General features: G+C 34.1%; 3 protein-coding genes across 3 annotated transcripts in view; 1 reads left to right on the forward strand and 2 right to left on the reverse strand.

The window, feature by feature from the left end:
• The window catches only part of LOC148624062 (transmembrane protein 196-like), a 321,118-nt gene that overhangs the window by 186,414 nt on the left and 114,548 nt on the right, over positions 1–20,156 (forward strand). The gene's annotated exons all lie outside the window — the stretch shown is intronic.
• LOC148624073 (uncharacterized) lies at positions 1,370–7,863 on the reverse strand. The gene is made up of 9 exons (XM_088566538.1): positions 7,649–7,863; positions 7,409–7,526; positions 6,381–6,481; positions 6,048–6,189; positions 5,229–5,323; positions 3,529–3,634; positions 3,301–3,385; positions 2,010–2,214; positions 1,370–1,575 (listed from the first exon to the last, which is right to left on the reverse strand). The coding sequence occupies exons 1-9, from the start codon at positions 7,790–7,792 to the stop codon at positions 1,447–1,449; spliced, it is 1,125 nt and encodes a 374-aa protein (XP_088422664.1). The 5' UTR covers positions 7,793–7,863; the 3' UTR covers positions 1,370–1,446.
• Positions 10,775–16,879, reverse strand: LOC148624074 (phytanoyl-CoA dioxygenase domain-containing protein 1 homolog). Its single transcript, XM_088566537.1, has 9 exons — positions 16,653–16,879; positions 15,113–15,233; positions 14,776–14,876; positions 13,043–13,184; positions 12,461–12,555; positions 11,944–12,049; positions 11,717–11,798; positions 11,230–11,431; positions 10,775–11,089 (listed from the first exon to the last, which is right to left on the reverse strand). The coding sequence occupies exons 1-9, from the start codon at positions 16,797–16,799 to the stop codon at positions 10,955–10,957; spliced, it is 1,131 nt and encodes a 376-aa protein (XP_088422663.1). The 5' UTR covers positions 16,800–16,879; the 3' UTR covers positions 10,775–10,954.

Genomic DNA, 20,156 nt, shown 5'->3' on the forward strand with positions numbered 1-20,156 from the left:
TAAACTTACGTAAAATACAGAGACTCGAACATTTAACGTAAAACACCGAGGCAAGCTCAAAATGAAAGTTACGACTATTTCCATCGGTAACAGTGTCACGTGACCAAAGCCAAATCACGTGAACAGTTTTGTAAGTAAACAATGTTAAAATATCAACTAGCTACAGTCACGTCCGTTACACGATAATATCTATAAACCCAACAGCGATGAATTGTGAATATATTTTTAAAGCACCGCTTCATTCATTTTTCTACCTTGCAAGTGATACTTTTAAAGCATTCAATCGTTCTACATCCTAAGCTTATTTGATCAAATTGCTGTAGCAGTCATCTTAAACCTTTACTTTTATGGGAGGCGATGCATTGCAGAAAACCCTATGAAACAACCTTAATTATAAGCTGACCAAAATGTTAAAGTCTGTCAGTTTGAAATAAGCATACAGGGGCGGGTCCAGGTAAGGGCGTAATGGGCGTACGCCCCCCCCCCATTAAAAAAAAAAAAAAAAAAAAAAAAAAAAAAAAAAAACTATCGTTATAATCTGCTAGTATTGTATTGAATGATGGCAATTTATCATATTCATTAATTAAACACATACTCTGATTTCTTTTTATACTGATTCCCCAATTTGATGGGTCATCATCAACCGTAAAATTTCGTTTCTCGGAGTCCGGCGTGTTCGACTCTGCGATTAGTATCCATTGTTGTTGATGTGATAAAGAATTCGCAAAGATGTCGATGTCAAAAACAAAACGTCAAAAGACCTTAAAATCGTATCAAGGTGTCTTGGACACCTTTTTTAAACAACCAAAACGGTAAGTAAATCAGTATAATACATGAATTTTGGTTGTTTTGTGTGACACTAACTCGGCATAAAAAATGTCACACCCTGACACTTTAACTATAAAATATACATGCTCCAAGTCAGGAACCGTTACATTAGTGCAATTCTCTATTATTTTATGTTTTTAAGCCAAAAAAGGTCCAAAAATTTTTTATTCTACGCCCCCCTTTCAAATATCCTGGACACGCCCCTGGCATGAACCTGTTATAATTGTGCTAAAATACCGCTACTCTGACATCTACAAATCCTTGGCAAGTTCAAACAAGGGCAATACATATTATGGTATCCAATTCAAGGCTGAACAGATTTACCATTGAAATATATCCTGTTGATCTTTTTAATATCTCGGGACATATTATAGTGATAAATCCCCATAATCAGAAAAAAATTGTCAATACGTTTTCATGTCATTCCGGTAACAACAATGATAAACAACTCTTTTATATGTTTTTTTTTAAATACCAATTGTAAATGCATAACAACCGATGCTGCTTCGGGTTAAATTTTTAAAAAAAGAACAACCGAGCATTGCATATCATGTTTTTATTTCAAATGTTCACAAGTAAGATATGACAATTTATGCCATCCAGAACTACTCCAATAAGCTAAGCTTTAGTCCAGGTCCCTGGTTTATCTTCCATTTCTCTGTGGGCTAACACGTGTTTGTTGACATGAACAATCTCCCATTTCTTCATCCACGGGCCTTGTATGGTGGTGTCAAACTGATCTTCAGTCTGAAGATGTCAAGAATCCAATTCAGAAATCTTGTTCGAATGACAAATTTTCAAACTAGCATTAGTTTGTTTAGGAGAAAGAAATCATGGTTGATGTGATTAAATCTAGATTGGCACAAAAAAAACGCAATAGCATTCATAAATCAAATGAAGCTGGCAGAAAACTTAAGTAAATGAGCAATCCGGTTTGCAACGGAGAACTTGGGAGAATGGGACGTGTGTATCGGTTGGATTATTCTACTCTACTTTTCTCCTGCCGAGTAGCTAATGGCGTGTTAAAAAAAGTTGATAGTCAATGAAAAATTACAGAATATACAGATTTCGCTAACACACAGAATTTAATTAGAAAACAATTTTCAAGACGAGTAAACTCAATGTATGTTAAGATTTGAACAATAAAGCTGATGAAACTGCTCATGTTACATTTTACTCACGTCTTCTTTATTTTCGACCATAGATTCCCTTTGTTTTTGGTGCCTGTCAACTTTATTAAAGGATTCCCAATCTATTTGATAGTTCGGATCTTTGGAAGTTCTCATTAGAATTCCTTCCTTCAGACCATAAAACCCAACAGGTTGAGAGGGGCGCTGCCACCGAAGGTCTAAACTCCATCTTATCTTGTTTGACATATTCGGTAAACTGCAGTAAAAATAATACACGTCCTTTTGAATTCATTATGGTTCATTTAGATATACACAACATAATAAAGTGATTCATAAACTTACATGTGTACTGATAAAGATTGACATTTTAATAGGGACAAATTTTAATAAAGGGACACCACATAAAAACGAATGATGCTTAGATTGTAAAATTGTGATAGAACTAGATCATTCGATGTCCGAAGCTATATTACTTAAGACAGATTTGTGGTGTGGAAGGATTATTATAAACTTAATAAATCTTATTGAATAAAGGGAAAGATGTCCATAGAAGCTGAATTGAGCTGATTAGCTAGGAAAATAGTCGAAATTGTATGTTAATAACTGATACCCACTTATAAACCTCCTATGTTAACCGCGAATTACTCATATGTACAGTATAAATTACATTTACTATTTTTATTATACCAGATGGATAGGTAATATTTTGGTGTGGTCTGATATTGACATATATTTAGTATATGGCATAAGTTATAAGCTTGCAGGTAACCATCTAAGAATATTTAGACAGTCAGTAGATTCTGTTGGAGGGTGAGGCGTTAGCCGAATCCCTCCACCAGACCTACTGACTGTCTAAATAATCACTGACAGTTACGGGAGCTTATAACTTTATTGTACGATTTTGCTTCTCTTGATTATGGGGAAATAAACTAATCTTTGTATCGAACTATATTTCATCGAAGTTTTGGAAATCATTTAGTGGTTGGTAGTGAAATATATTTTTTTGTCTTGGCGTCCTGGTCAAATATAAACACTGGCCGGTGGCGTGATTGAACTGTCCTTATCATGACATTCAGGTTCAACATTCAAATTATTTCAGTGCACACTTGGCGTGCGTCGTTTCATTGATAGAGTTATACATCTCAACGTCATTCTGCAACTCATATTATCATTGGTGGATGGGTTTTCCTTATATGGTCATTTGCGTATTTTTCATCGATGGCGGATGCATTTTTTTCTTCATTTGCATATTGCTACTTCGGTTATTTGGACGAATGGTTTTATGCATCAATAAATGTGGTCAACACAACGCAAAATCGTACAAATATATACATCTGTGCACCTTCTATGCGGAATTATGTTGTTGAACAGGAGCATCCCTCCATATGATACCGGACAAACTTTAAGATCATTCTCTAAGTCGATATCTGAAATTAAATACATATATAAAGCATTGTTTGGTTTTTACAAAAGACATGCAGTTACACAAAACTTAGATTACTACAGTTTTACATTTTTTGTACTTGTTTTTGTTTGATAAGTTGTTTTGCCTACAAATATATGCAGGTACCTAGTTTCTTTTTCATTTCCTGTTCTTCCAACATCACATACCACGTCCCACCATAGCAACATTGGTGCGTTCCTATCCTACCAGTCTTATGTCCCTTTACAGCCATCTGATCAAAGGAGAATATAGATCTTTATTATGATTCAAAAGTTAAAGAACCTGGTATAACGTAAGGGAACGGATATTCAAATCACACAACCAACAGCACTAGTAACCACTCATAAAAAAACATCATGCAGGGAGAGATTTTATGTCCCATTGTGAAAAATGTGCTATAATCGGTCCATGGGTAATAATAAAGTAATCATTGCAGTCATTTTCAAGTAAATATGATCATTTACTTGCAAGCGAAGGTACAATCATATAAAATAAGGAAAGATTAGTTAAATTGAATTTTCTCTTATATATCTAAATTATAGCTCTATGTATTAAAACAAGAGGCTCCCAGAAGCCTGAATCGCTCACCTGGTTAAATTTTGCCTTTCAAAGGCAATAAATTTAACAAGAAGTTGTCCAACAATTTTGACTCAAGAAGTCTTTGGTAGGACTTATCATAAGGATCGTTTCAACAATTGAAAGTTTCTTTTAATCTATCATAATTTTCCAGATATTGGCTGAAAACTGTAAAAAAAAAAAAAAAAAAAAAAAAAAAAAAAACATCATTTTTCCCCTTTCAACGGCAATTACTCTTACAAGGTGTCGCCTGACAACTTTTATCCCTGAAGACTTTTGTAGTCCTAATAATAAGGATCATTTCAGCCATTGAAAGAATTTGACTTAACCTAAGGATTTTGGAGAATGGACATGTATGCGATAAACTACTGTCTGACCCCTATGTTCTATTTTTAGTAACAGTGCCCATGTTTTTCAATGGATCGAAAATCAGTTCTATGCAGGATACCCCACGGAACATTCATACCAAGTTTGGTTCCAATTTATAAAATAATGTCAAAGGAGAAGATTTTGGAAAGAAATAACATTAAAAATACACAAAATCGTTAAAAAAGGACAATAACTCCAACATGGCGTAACAAATTTAAACCAAAAATTGACCACAGATAGATCTCATCATGCTGGACACTTTTATCCTATGTCAGAATTTTGCTAAACCTAACGATTAAGGAAATAGATGCAAAAAACTACTGTCTGACCCCTATGTTCTATTTTTAGTAACGGCAGCCATGTTTTTCGACAGATCAAAATTCCCCGCATCAGTTCTATGCAGGATTACCAAAGGAACATTCTTACCAAGTTTGGTTTCAATTGGTCAAGTATTATCAGAAGAGAAGATTTTGGAAAGAAATAACATTAAAAATAGCAAAAAAATCGTATAAAAAGGTCAATAACTCCAACATGACTTAACGGATTAAAACCAAAACTTGACCACATATAGATCTCACCATGCTGGACACTTTATTTCGTCAGAATTTGGCTAAAAACTAACGGTTTTGGAGTTATATGCGAAAAACTACTATCTGATCCCTATGTTCTATTTTTAGTAACGGTGGCCATGTTTTTCAAAAATCCCCACATCAGTTCTAGGCAGGATACCCCAAGAAACTCTCATACCAAGTTTGATTCTAATGGGTCAAGTAGTTACAGAGGAGAAGAGTTTTGTATAATTGTTAACGACGACGACGGTGATGGCAATGGCTCACATGGCCTTTGGCAAGGTGAGCTAAAAATAAAACTAATTTAAGGACCTGTAAACATCCGTTTTCCTCATTGGTGTCTAGTAAAGGAATCCACGCTGTTGGCTGAAGGACTTTGTAGGATTCATTGTTAAGGTAACCTACATCTGAAGACAAACTTGTAAGAGTTAAACAAAGATATAAAAAATGGGAAAAAAATACTCATACGATTGTAAGTTGGCCAGAATCAGAAACAGAAGATAAAATATTTGTTTTATAAACTTAAAACGAAATAAAATAAAGTAAAATAAAATAGATACTAATAAAAATATATAACATAACGATCTTCAATGCAACCATGTATACTTCGGAGGTGAAGTTCATAAAAAACAGAAACAGTTATGTGGTTTTTATACTGCTCCATTAATTATTCTGATTAAGTTTTCAAATTTTATACTCTAGTTCTAAGTCATCATCATGTGCTACCGACAATTTTGCTAGACTTTCTCTTCAACTTAAATAGTTCAGTAAAATCTATTTTAGAAGTTAGATCTCAACACATGTACATGTGAATCTACAGACGAAATCCGCGTTTGATCGATCCCAACAACGAGTTCTGTGATGTTTTTCACATGTTTGGGCAAACATGTGGAATAAACAAATCATGAAAAGCATATTTATGAAAATCATATGGTAAACATAGTTATGTTTCCATAAGATTTCTTATACTAAAAAAATATGATTTTTGTATGATTGTTCAAAAATATTTTTATGTGTGTTGATATGTACAAAAAACAGAATTTTCCATGTCAGTCCTAAACACAAGCTTTTGTGTGTTTCTGAACATATAAAAACATATTTTGTATTTTTCTTTCTGTGTAATTACAATACCTTGATGCCAAGGGACCGTGGTGGCTTCATTTTGTGGTGTTTTGGTCCGAATATTCCATACAGGGTGTCCCATGATATCTGGTCCTAAAATTTGTTCCATGACATTCAACAGCCGATCATTTGACCAGAGGTCTCTAAAAGACTACAGAATAAGAAAATACATTACAAAGTATTATACGCTTAAACGTTTGGTGGACTTCATGTGTATAACATTATGTAAAATTGTTAGTACCTGCAACATGTATTAGCCTTTTTATGCATTTGACTGATTGCCTTATACAATTAAGCAGTTGTTTTAAACATTAATAGAAATGCATTTCAGAGATGATTTACCTGGGGCATCGATTTGACTTTATGTAAGAGGATGTTAGCACCTGGAAATTCTTTTTCTATCATAGTCAGTCTTTCAAACAAACCATATTCCCTGTATAGTTCTAGAAATGCAATGAATTTTATTAGCGTTTAAAAAATAATTTCATTAAAATACATGTAGTTCTCACTGTTAAAACGATAACAAAAAGAAATTAAGAAACTTAATGGAATCAAATCACATGTTTTTTTTTTCCTTTTAAACGTCCATGATACTATTTTTTTATATTTTATTCAGCCTATGCATCTATTATTGCATGTCTTCTCGCCCCGTGCAGGTGCGGGCGTTAAAAGAATAGGCCTGCAGCAGCGCTAAGCTTGTCGTATAAGGCGACTAAATAGTGCTCAGAAACCTAGCCGGGGGCTAGGCGCTCTGTCCACAGAGCAACTGGGATGTGTGCCCCAAGTGGTGGAATGGGGTACCCCTGGCATGTTACATGCTGGGGTTGTCTGGCTATAATACGGAAAACCTGACCGCAAACCATAGTGGTGCACCGTGTTGGGAAAGATGCCACGTTCCTCGCACGTTAAAGAACCCTGCTGTGGTATTCGATAGGAGTAGGAACCTTTGCGCTCCGCCACAGGAGGCTAAATTGCCCGACCTTACCCATCCCCCCTTTTTCTAGTGGCAATCAAAATTTGTCGACCCTGTTGTCCTTGTGACTCATCCTTTTTTTATCATTTCATGTTCTTTGTCTGAATATAGCTGAAATATTGCTGCTCGGACGTTAAACCCCAACAAACAAACAAAACCTTCAACTTCTCAAACATTTTTGTGAAACTTACACATGTCAAGTATATAGCTTCACTATTTTATTGTTTTATATAGAACATCACTTGATCGTTCAACCTTTATTATATTAATGTCAAAACATTTATATGATTTTAATCAAATTTAATAATATATATGTACGGGTTTGCATGTGAAATAACAAAATATTTCTGTCGTGTTTCTAGTAACACGGATGTTCCAAAGCATAATTCAAATATACTTCTGATTTTCCCAGCGTTATGGAGTTTCTGCGCAAGTTCTTCAACCAATATCTTTAAATCATCTCGACAAGGATCCAACTCCTCGCGGGAAAAGAAATCATCAACTTCCACGTAGCCCTAAAATATTATGATATGACAGTTTAAGCGTTACATATTTTTTCAGTGTAGTCTATCTGTATTTATTTATAGAATTTGACACACTACCTATAAACTTGTGTATCACGGAGTGCTGTGCTTACCTCTTCAAAAAATTTCCGAATTTGATCATCTGTCAGTTGCCCATTCTTTTTTCCTGTCAATTTTGGAGGCTTAGCACGAATATCAAAAAGTTCCGGGAATGCCTCATCTGTAGAACCTGGATAGATTGTTTTTGTATCCGACATCTTTACATAAATTGTAATTGTCGGCGGAACAGCTTTATCAATTGATGGTCACGAATCAACTGAAGTTTTATCTTTTGAGTATGATTTAAAAACCCATGGAGTACACCATACTTAATATCAATCACTGTTTAGAAGATATGTGACTGTTGAACTTTATTTTAGGAAAATGATAACCATTTTGTATTTTTTTTATTAGACCTGGAAAATGGCTTAAAACGTCTTTTTAATGAATCCCATAATAAGAAAACGATCAAAGCCAATTGAAATGTAAACATTAAACATGTTAATTATGCACGATGAAGAGACTAAGGAATTATTTCATGAATAAGTTAAGATCTATATGGAAAATTAGTAGACCAACCATCGAATTATATTATCTGAATTCGAAGACGATGGATTGCATGTATACATATTTATATGATAATGGATAAAGATTAGCAGACGTGGAGTCAGTTGAAAATCTAGTCAATGGGGACACAATTTTTTCCAAACAAGGTCATGATCGACTTCATCATAATAATTAATTCATGAATTCATGAATGATTTCCACTTTTATTTGTCTCCGTTTCAATGTAGATAGCAATGCATTCTTGATTTTTTAAGAGAGCGACCATATACTTTAAATGTAGGAATAATGAGAATTAATGCAAAATATGCATCATGTATTACATTTCTTGTATGATGTATATAGTATATCTATAAATATTTGTCTGTAATTCTTTTGTGAAAAATCGAACATTTTTACAAAATGCATGCAAGGTGTTGAGTAATCAAGGGAACCAAGATTCTAGCGGAAATCAAAAGAAGGCAACCCAGGGACAAAGACCAGACAGGGAAAACACACACACAACAAGGAACATAAAATAACCAAAATAATATGTGCAAAGAAACAAAAGTAAATGAGCAACTCGGACTCCCCTAAAACTGGGAACATGTACCAGGTAGGGTAAGCGACCTCTGCTTTTTTAGAAACACTCTCCGAGTAAAGACGTAGGATGGATCACAACCTACTTCTCAGTGTAATAATCAAGATGAAACTGCGAAGCTGTGGACAATAGCCAAATGTACTGAAACGATTTTACATTGACGAACATAGGATCCAAACTTTAAAGTCACTGTTAGCTTTAACACTAAGACCATTTGAAGAAACAAACAAGGCTCAAGAAATTGAAAACATGCACCTTGCAAAATATCAAATTGATCCCCTTCGAACAATGTCTCGATTTCAAACAAGGAAATGAAATGAAACAAATGAACCAGACTAGAGTTATGATTGATTGATTGATTGTTGGGGTTTAACGTCCGAGCAGCAATATTTCAGCTAGACTAGAGTTATGGATTGCTATATATAGACTGCAACAACTAGAATTAAGAACATGTCTTGCAGTGCCAGGTACAAGCTTAGTAAAAAAGTACTAACACTATCGAAAGGTAGATAAAATTTCAAATATATGAACAACATATGAAAGAGTAATCAAGGGAACCAAGATTCTTGTGGTAAACCAAAGACAAAGACCAGGCATGTGAAACAGACACATACACAACAAAGAACATAAAATAACCAAAATATTACGTATAAATCAACATAAGTAAATGACTCAACTAAAACAGGGAGCATGGACATTGTACATAAATAATACAGGCGCGGATATTGTCAATATATTTCTTAATCAGGAGTATGTTCAGCTTTGTTAATATCGTCACTACAGAACTTTTACGGTCGACATCACAATTTGATTGACCGATGTGAAAGTCCAATATCACAGATGAGAGAAAATATCTTCAATAAAACTCAACGTCTTATCGAACTGACTTCCCACTGAACTTGACACTTGCTAGCTTAAGTAATGCAGCTCATTTGATATACTACTAACTGTATTGGAGCAAGTCAAAAGAGCTAGGCCATATGATTCACCACGGTTCTCAATACACTATCATAGTGTGTGGGTTTTAAAATGAGACAAAAGGACCATTTCGTTTCCTTTAAAATCTTCGAGTAAATTTTGGCACTATGTTAATTTTATGACATGATTTATTGGTGTAACATCAAACTCAAGTAAAAACCAAGCGTTTTTTAATATACAATTAGTAATATACCATGTTTATATAAAAATGGGGGATGTAGTATGCTTGCCAATGAGATATTCATTCATTAAATGTCAAGCAACGAACAATTAAACTTCTACAGGTCACCACACAGTCTTCAATGATGGGCAAAACTCATACCATAAAGCAAGCTGTAAAGGCCCCAAAATAAATGATGTAAAACTATTCATGAAAGACGGAAATCGACCTAATTTCTTGGAAAACACACATCGAATAACAAAGAACGAAAAAAAAAACAACCATAAAGTGAGTGGAGGAGTTATATATGTTTGTGAACTTAACCTTCTCCCTAACCCGGGACAGTGGTCGGAAAATACAGCAATAAAACGAACTATAATAATCTGTCGAATTCGGATTTAACTCTTGAGATCGCTACCGAAAACAATGGTGACTTTCATTTGTCTATTTCGGATAATTTTCCACAATGCAAATTCCGCATTATATACTTTATTAACATCATGATACATTGTCCAGTTGATTGATATCGCCCTAGTGTGGACGCCTTGGTCGTGTCGGGGAGCTGCATTTCTGTTGCTATATTATAACCGGATTTAATTCGCTTACATTAAGACGACTGCGGTTGGAGGAGCAGGCGTGCTTGCCCTTTCGGAGCACCTGATGTGTTTTGTGAGAGTTCATAATGCTCGTTTTCCTGTATATCCTCAGTTTTGTATGTGTAATATATTTTATCCGGTTCGCTACATTGTGTATGTAGGTCGTCTCTGTTGTCTGTGTTTTCACATTCTGACCATGTTTTTTGGATTTTGAAGAATTTGAATTATCCCACTACTGACGCTTCGGTATTTTTGTCGATATTTAGTCATAGTGGTAAATTGATCGTCCAAAGAGAAGGTGCAACGATAAAAGGTGAACAGATCGATGCATACAGAACTTTATTAAATTTATCAAGTTCAAAAGCACAGAGAATCTAACAAAAAATATTGTTTATAGTATTTACTGAACAATTGGTTGCTTTCCCCCCACCTACATCCCCAACACTCTCTCTCTCTCTCTCTCAGTTGGAACACGTAACAATACTGGTCATCAGATATCTTTTCAAATAGCTTTGGTTTTCTTCTTTGCGTCCTCCATTTTGACATGCTTCTTGATGTGTGCGTTGTGGTTGACTAACTGCCATTTCCGCATCCATGGTCCCTGGACAGTCGTGTCAAATTCTTGATCTTCATTGATCTGCAGGTATAGATAAATATAGTTCTTAAAACGTGTTCAATAAATGTGTCAACAATAAATAAACCTTTTTGAATTATTTGTACCTCACAAATAAGTGTACACAAACCAAGGAAATGTCAAAAAATATAAAGTGGAGTTACCTCGACTAAGTCCTTGACTGAAGCAATCTGAGCCTTGGTTCTATCTATTGAGTCAAATGTATCCCAGTCTATATGCATGTTGGGGTCATCTTTTGTTCTCATTAACACGTCTGGTTTAAGACCAAACATACCATTGGGTAGACCTGGTTTTTTAAACCTCAAATCAACACTCCAGCGTACCTCCTCAGACATGTTGTCCAAACTAAAATACAGAGTTCTCACAGTATATGTTTTTTATTATACAGTAGAAAATAACGTGCGTGCTTCTACGGAACAGAAAAAAAATACTTCATGAAAAGAACCCAACTTAGTGGTATTTATCATTTATTGTCTCCTTATAGAGCATATTATTTTTCAATAATCACAAAAACTAATAAAATAAGCTTAGTTATATTTGCCCCATGTACTACAAAAGTATTATTCTTTAACTACCTGTATTTTATATCATGCACTTGAGATAAAGCCTGTGGATAAGATTCAATTTTACCTTCTGTGGGGAATAAAGTTATTAAAAAGCAACAATCCACCGTACGGAATTGGACACAGCTTCCTATCTTTTGTTGTACATCCTAAAAGTTAAAAAAGTTTACCAATTTTAATACATGTCAGAACCCGCTGTTATAGTAATACATGTAAGAAACTGATTATCAATATGGAGTAGTTATGTACACAAGTTTCCTGTTAATTCTGAGTCTCAATTTATGTCCTTCTTACCCAATGTTTTATTCATATCTTCTTCGTCTAGTTGTATATACCATGTGTCACCAGTACAACATGTGTGGTTCGCCACTATTCCGGATTTGTGGCCACCGGGTATGACCTATATAGTAAGGTTAAAACTGTCATCGATTCGGCATTATTTCCCATATGACATAACAATTATTTGTCCTTATGGATTCAAACAAATATTTATAACAATTTAAGATTTTAGAAAAAAAGATGATTTTTACATAATATGATAAATATAACTATATTGTTTGATAATGTGCAACTGCGTTATTTTGAATGATAACATATTTAAAGATTAATGAAGTTGCAGGCATGTACACCCTTACCATTGTGTGAATCTTATAAATATTGTGGCACCTGTTTTACTGTCATGTATTTTGTAATTTGAAATTAGTAGGTATTGTCAAGGATGTTGTTATGAGTGTCCAATGTAATTGTTCAAAACTAATTGATGATTTTACTTGATATAAACAAAGTTAATTTTTAAATTATATGCACGTACCTCCATACAGCCATTAGATCTGTTAGTATTGATGAAAGGTATCCATACTGTGGCTAATAACACTTTGTAAACATCGTTACTCAGATATCCAGCATCTGAAGAAATGAAGCATAAACGCATTGCTTCAGACAGCAATTGAATAATTATTAATTATTTATATTGTACACCATTCCATGCATGATTTTGTTCCTGTATTCAGGGGTGGATTCAAAAACTTTGAATGGAACGGTACCAACCCCTGCACCCCTTGGATCCGCTACTGGAACTGTACTGTTTGCATTGTGTGTGAATTTTCGGATCCACAATATCCGGTGCTTGTATTCTTTGCATTTGTTTGGATTTTTTTTCAAATTTTGTATGGTTTGGAGCATTGATTAATAACAGTCAGGAACCTTCATTGTTTACACCTCTTCCCAAAATATCTGGATCCTCGTCGGATTCATGTGTCAAGGATTTTAAGTAGGATCTCACGGAATAGAAGTTTCAATACTAGTAATATTAAAGTATGTGATGTAAAACCTATGGTGTGTGTTTTAAAGGACAGAAAATGTTTATTCCCAAATTACATGTAAACATTTTTACCTTGATGCCAAGGAACAGTAGTAGCTTCGTTATGTGGTGTTTTGTCTCTGAAGTTCCAGTTCGGCATTCCAGCAATATCAGGTCCTAGAACCTGTTCTATTAAATTTAACAGTTTCTCGTTTCCCCAGAGGTCACGGAATGCCTTATTAAACAGAAAGGAAGAATTTGTAATGTGTTTCATATAAATTAAGTACTGACAGACAATACAAGATACATGTAATATGGAGAAAATTCTATTTTACATCAACTTCAGGCATGCCAGGAATTTGTAAGTGCATATTTCTTGACTTTATCTTCATGACTCAGTATTGGATGTTTTATGCCAGAAGGTGTTCTTTAAATCGATCGCTCTTAAGAGAGCAAACTATAACACATTTTTATGATATAATTGTAATCAAAGACCGGCACATTGGACGCGCGCCCTCGCGTATGCCTTTTTCTCAAATGAAGTTTACTCTACTTAGATATTTTAGGGCTGAGATGTCTAGAATATTTTTTGTGAGTACCTCCCCGGCATTTCAAAATTCTTTAAAAATCGACACTGCCAGAATTAAGGCCGAATTAAGCGTTTAAGTAGCGCTCCAGGTAAGAATCATGCAAAATAGGATTTATGGTTGGAAAGCCTACATACTTTCATTTTTGATATTTTGTTTAAAATGATATAATTAACAAAAATTAACATGTGGGTTCTCATATAACCCATGCTCTTTGGAGATAAAAATTTTTTTTATAGAATGTACTGTAGAATTCAAAATTAAGGGAGATAATTCTGTAAAATACAAATAGAAACTATTTCTTTTTCAATTTGGATTATCTCCTATGAGCATATTGATATGAATGATGATACTTTTCATCATATAGACCCACAAAACAACTTAATAACAAAAAAAAAATGTGACCCCTATATATACATTTGTATCACACTTTACAGAATTTGCATGATTCTTACAAAGATTGCTACTGAAATACCAGTCCATATAAAATTCAGACATTGCCTATAGTAGAGGTGATTCAAGGTGTAGAAAAACCCACCAAACCAAAGATGATTTTTCGGTCTACATATGTTATATTTTTATATAACGATAATCCTCTTTGTATTCAGATCTGCACATTTGAGAAAATCAGAAATTTTTCTCAAACTGAAATCAACCAAATCAAACAAAATCAAGAACGATAACTCTTGCAAGGTGCCAATTTTATGTACAATCTATGTAATTTATATCTCAAAAGTGCAACAACAAAATGAAAAACTAAGACTGGTCATGTGATCAGTAACTGTTTCTGAACAAAAAAAATAAAATTTAATTTGGTGGGTTTTTGACATGCATAAATAATATTCTGTCCGATATTTATAAAGACTGCTACTTAAGTATATGGATACTGTTTCTGTAATTTATTTCCCTTCCCTCCTCGGCACTTTTAGCCTCTGCGTGATATTTGGATGCAATAGTTCGTGTCTATTCTACACTATAATCAGGCGCGTAGCTGCCGTTTGGCAAAATAGCTTTTGCCTGCACTTTTGCCATTTTTTTTTTTTTGAGATAGAATACATCCAGGAGAGGCATAAATGATGCTCTAAAACGCTATCTCCGCGGAGCTTCGGGCGGGGTTCGCCCCCCCCCCCGGACCTGCTGGGGGCCTTAAGCGGCCCCCCAGACCCCCTGCCGTAATTTTGCCTACACTGCAATTTGGCCTCAGCTATGCGCCTGATAATTGTTATGCAGGTATATTACCTGTGGTAGGTGACCAATTTTATGAAGCAGAATAACAGCGCCTGGCCACTCTTCGTCAATTTTAATCAACCTTTTGTCCATTCCATACTCTCTGTATAAATCTGAAACAAAAGGTCAATTGCATACACTCTTGGGGACCTTAGCGTATGGTCTGCAAAGTATTTCGTGAAGAGACTTTTAGCTGAGCCTGTCCCAATTATAATGTGGTAATAGTTATATCAATGAACTAGAATATTGATCGTATTGAACATCAACAATGTTGAAAAAAATAGGGGTAGCATATTTTTTATTAGCTACTTTTTCAAAGCTTTACAGGATGTACTACAGTATCACTCACTTTTAATTTTTCCAGCTTTGTAGAGTTTCTGTGCTAGTTCCTCAACAAGCTCCTCGATTGCCCTTCTGCATGGCTCTAAGTCTGTTTCTGGGTCGAAGAACTTTTCTATTATAACATATCCCTATAGTTTAAACAGAATTGCTTAATCCACAAAATTTGCATAAAGGCTGAAGGATTACTGTATTGCCACAGACAATTAAATGGAAAAATGACAATCATAGCGTTTGTTGCTTAGTTTAGTCATGAGTCTTCTTTTTCCCCTTTGCCGTCGGTCTCTTACAGTAGGTCAATATATGGGCAGACCTTGGCATGTTTTAATTTCTTTGGAATAGATGCGATGTATATGGCAAACCGACGTGGTCAAAATTGGGTGTTTTCTAATATAAAAAAAATTATGATTTTTTAATATTACAAATTCATTTTTTAATATTACAAATTTGGAGAGAAATTTGATTTCTAATATAATAAAACCTTTTTTTAATATAAAAAAAAACATTTTTTTATATTAAAAATTCAATTGAATTTCTAATATTAAAAAGGATTTTCTTATATTAGAAATTTATTTTTCTAACATTTGAAAATGGATTATTTTTCTTCCATTACGATTTTTTCAATATTAGAAAATCATTTTGTAATATCAAAAAGTCTGACTGATTTGGCAAAATCGCAAAGTGATTTTTTAATATTAGAAATTAATTTTCAAATATTACAAATTCGATTTATAATATTACAAAATATGTGACATTTTATGATATTACTAGTTCAGGACTTTGTAATATTTGAAAATTAACTTTTCATATTACAAAATGATTTTTTGATATTATTTTTTTTGTTAAATTAATATTACAAATGAATTTCTAATATCAAAAAATATTTTCTAATATTAAAAGAATGATTTTGTAATATTCAAAATGTATTTTCTAATATCACAAAATATTGATTTTTGTCCACTTTGGCTTGCCATAGATGTATTTATAAAAATCACTGCAGCTAGGTCGATTTTTTCCAATTCCTAATTAGTTCTCTTTCCTAACCAGTTTTCTTTTCATGAACACCATTGTTTGGCGTTTTTGAACGATTTTTTCCCGAAAATTAACATATGTAGTCGTGTGGAGATGGTTATCTTGATATTTTTTTTTTTTTTTTTTTTTGGTCATAATGATCTGTAAATTTTGAATGCATAAAATGGTTTCCATATTCTCAACTTAGGTTATCTTTCTTTGTATCTGTATTTTATGCATATTTAGGGATTCAGGGTTTGTTTACAAACAGTTACTCGGCTAGTATTAACGCGTAATCGGTCGTTCACCTTTAATACAGAAAGGATATTGTATAACGTCTTGTATGTAAATATTGTGACTGTTGGTTTTAACCATTGTATTTTTTTTAATATCGATTTTGTGACATCTTTATGTAAAATAAGATACGCGAACGCCGTTTTGTCGAGGCCAGGGTTGTTAAAAGGTTTGGATTAAATAAAAGTAAAAGAGACTTTGGATAAAAAAAGTCTGTAAATAATTACAACTAAAATAGATCATACCTCTTCAAAGTACTGTCTAATCTGTTCCTCCGGTAACTGTCCGGGCTTCAAAACATTCGGTTGTGGAGGCATGGCACGAATATCACAGACCTCGGGAAAGGCTTCACCAGTGAACCCCGGCCATGTTTTATTTTCATCGCTCGCCATTGCCTTCTCTTGGTCAATTTTAAAGGTGTTTAAGATAACGAATGAAAAACTACATGTATATTAATCACATGATATAAATACGAAAGTATGGTATGCCGTGAGGATCATAGTATAACCCCATGTGCTTTATTTTCAATACGTTTTCAATGTGATTCGTAAATATTCATTTAAACGCTCTTACTTCTGGTTATATATATACACGTAGAAGTATTTGATATAGAATAGTTTTGCTATTGATTAATATATTGTCCCAAGTATATGTAGTTTAGTAGAAGAGTTTATCGCTTAAAAACCTTTAGGCTTGGTGTAAATTTTCTTTCACTCCCAAACGCAAATTGGTGATAATTGCTAATATTAAACAAATTATTCTTCAGACAAAAATAAGCGTTCCGACAGTAATCATAGCTTAAGGTCACTCAAAAAGTTTCAAAAGTATATTACTGTTGGTCAAAGTATTAGTTATACTACCTGTCAATTATGTTTATAGTTCGAACCTGACATTGTTTGTGAATGTTTATGTTTATAGTAATGTTTTATAGTCTGCATTGCCGTAACTAAGGGTTTAAGTAAGAGGATCAAGGCAGGGGTTTGGGGGCCGCCGAATGAGGCCCAAGAAGGGGGTGGGGGAGGGGCAACCCCCGATTTTTCGCCGATTTTTTTTTTTTTTTTTCATGTAACGGCTTAAAATTGGACCGTAGTGGTATCAATTCAATGTGGATCCTGAAAAATTCGAAAAATCTTTTGAAGACCCTCAAATCAAGATTATTATCAGAATATAATAGCATTGAAACCTATGATTTTTCATACATTTGGGTATAAGGGACCAGTCAAATCGACCAGTATACACCTTGGACACTCCACTTGAAATATCAGGGGATGAAGTGTAATTAATTTTTTCGCTAATCTCCAAACCCCGAGGCAATGCCTAAATGTCATCCGGAACACCAATATAATCCTTGCAACTGGCACTTGGTTTAAATCTAAAATAATTCTTTGAGCATATATTTTATTTTATCCATCTTTTTGTCAAGTATTCCCTAGATTTTAAAGTCTCTATACACTTCACTTTGAATAATTAATGTAACTGATATTCTTGCACGACATCCAAGTATCGGTTGGAATTTAGTGTCTGTCCAGTGCTACTCGGTCAAGTTTTTTTTTGTTTTTTTTTTTATCAACGACGGTACCAGATAAATGCCATAGAAAAATTAAAACAATGATTACAATGATTTTAGAAAAATGTGTAAATATACAATATAATCACGAATAATGCTCAAAAGAGGTAGGGATGTAGTCTAAATTAGAGGCTCTAGAGAGCCTAAATCGCTCACCTGATCAAAAATAATCGTTAGCTTTCTAAAGCTGGACTCTTGATTGTCACAAGAATCATTTACAGAGCATCTTAGTTATCCACCCGGTTTTCATATGATAAAATAAATCTCTACTTTTTTTTGCTCTCAAGGGCAATAACTCAAACATTGAGCAACAGTCCTTTATGAAAATACTGATTAATCTCACCTAGAAAATTAGACTAAACCCTTGGTTTTCAAGTTATTTCAACAAGTCTTCAATTTCTACAAATGTATTAGTGGTGGCCATGTTTTCGACAGATAAAAAATTGTTCAGGATATCCTTACAAACATTCATGCGATGTTTGGTTACAATCCAAATCCATTTCAGTACCATAACTCATTCATTTGTCAACGGATCTTTCTGAAAATTTCGACATTCACGTATATGTAGGTAATTCTATCATTCTGAACAATTTTAATCCCTGTCAGATTTTAGCTAAACCCAACTGTTTTCGAGTTATTTGCATAATTCTTCAATTTGACCCCTATGGTCTATTTTTAGAAACGGTGGCCATGTTTTTCACAAGATCAAAAATCCACACGCTAAACATATTTTACATAATATTCATGCAAAATTTTGTTTTAATCCATCCAGTTCTTTCAGAGGAGAAGAGACGTTGAAAATGTAAAATTCGGGGAAAAAATCTATTTTAGGATCCATAACACATTCATTCGTCAACGGACCTTTCTGAAAATTTCGACCTAGGTCCATTCCATCCTATCAATGTTTTTTTGCCAGATCAAAAATTTCCACACAAGAATTATTAAAAATACCCTACGGAGCATTCATGCAAAGTTTTGTTACAATTTATTAAGTAGTTTCAGAGAAGATGTTTGAAAAAGTTTACGCACGACGACGACTACGCACGACGGACACATAGTGATGGCAATAGCTCACATGGACTTTCGGCCAGGTGAGCTAAAAAGCATTTGTTCTCTTTTGTATATTCCGAGTGATCGTCGCTGTTTAATTTAATAAACTGTTAGTAAACAATATGTAAATGATTTGTCAATTAGTTTTTTTTTGTTTTATGTATATATGCGTTTGTTTGACTCTTCCCCAACAAACCTTGAAATGATCATTCATGCATTAAAAAACAATGCTTGCAAGTAATTAGAATATATGTAATATCAGCTATAGATGCGACAATTCATCTGGAGGTGTTCTATCTACATGCAAAATATCAAAAGCCTACCACATAAGACAAACAAGTTACTGCCTGGACAAGAAATTACCATGTAAAGTAATTCAACCTCAAGGTCAAAAGACATCATCAATGGTAGGAGACACTATGTTTTGAGTTGATATATCCACATGCCAAATATCAAAAGACTAAAAATCTCATGAGACAAAAAGTTACAGACCGGACAAGATTGATTGATTGATTACTGGAGTTTAACGCACGAGCAGCAATATTTCACCTATATTCAGGCGATGATGATGAAATGGAAAACAGAATAGAACACAAGGATAATAGGGTCGACAAATTTTGACTGACACTAGAAAAAGGGAGGGATGGGTAGGGTCGGGCAATTTAGCCACCTGGGGCACACAACCCAGTTGCTCTGTGGGCAAAGCACCCTAGCCCCTGGCTAGGGTTCTGAGCACTATTTAGTCGCCTTTTACGACAAGCTTAGCGCTGCTGCAGCCTATTCTTTTGACACCCGGACCTAAACGAGGCGACCGGACAAGAAATTAATATGTAAATATCAATAATTTAACATTAAAGTCGAAGTTCGAGGCCTAACGTCATCATCAATGGTGCACGACACTTTGTTGTAAGGTGATTTATCCACATGCAAAATATCAAAATCCTATCTCATAAGTCAAAAAAGTTACAGCCAGGACAAGAAATTGCAAGGTAAAAATCAATAACTTAACCTCAAGGTCAAAGGTCATCACCAATGGTACGCGACACTTCGTCTAAGATAATCTATCCACGTGCAAAATATCAAAAGCCTATCTTTTAAGACAAAAACGTTACAGGCTGAAAGAAAATTACCA

Source organism: Perna viridis, chromosome 2, assembly GCF_037379345.1.
Source record: "Perna viridis isolate PV_CMFRI_1.1 ecotype Kerala chromosome 2, ASM3737934v1, whole genome shotgun sequence".
Taxonomy (NCBI): domain Eukaryota; kingdom Metazoa; phylum Mollusca; class Bivalvia; order Mytilida; family Mytilidae; genus Perna; species Perna viridis.

Excerpts from the sequence above, each read along its gene's own strand:
- LOC148624073 (XM_088566538.1), bottom strand. The coding sequence starts at position 7,792 with ATGTCGGATACAAAAACAATCTATCCAGGTTCTACAGATGAGGCATTC. Across the intron at positions 6,190-6,380 it reads AAGTCAAATCGATGCCCCAG|TCTTTTAGAGACCTCTGGTC; the intron begins GTAAATCATCTC and ends CTTATTCTGTAG. Across the intron at positions 3,386-3,528 it reads GGAAATGAAAAAGAAACTAG|ATATCGACTTAGAGAATGAT; the intron begins GTACCTGCATAT and ends ATTTAATTTCAG.
- LOC148624074 (XM_088566537.1), bottom strand. The coding sequence starts at position 16,799 with ATGGCGAGCGATGAAAATAAAACATGGCCGGGGTTCACTGGTGAAGCC. Across the intron at positions 13,185-14,775 it reads AAATTGGTCACCTACCACAG|GCATTCCGTGACCTCTGGGG; the intron begins GTAATATACCTG and ends CTGTTTAATAAG. Across the intron at positions 11,432-11,716 it reads AACTTTATTCCCCACAGAAG|TTTGGACAACATGTCTGAGG; the intron begins GTAAAATTGAAT and ends TCTGTATTTTAG.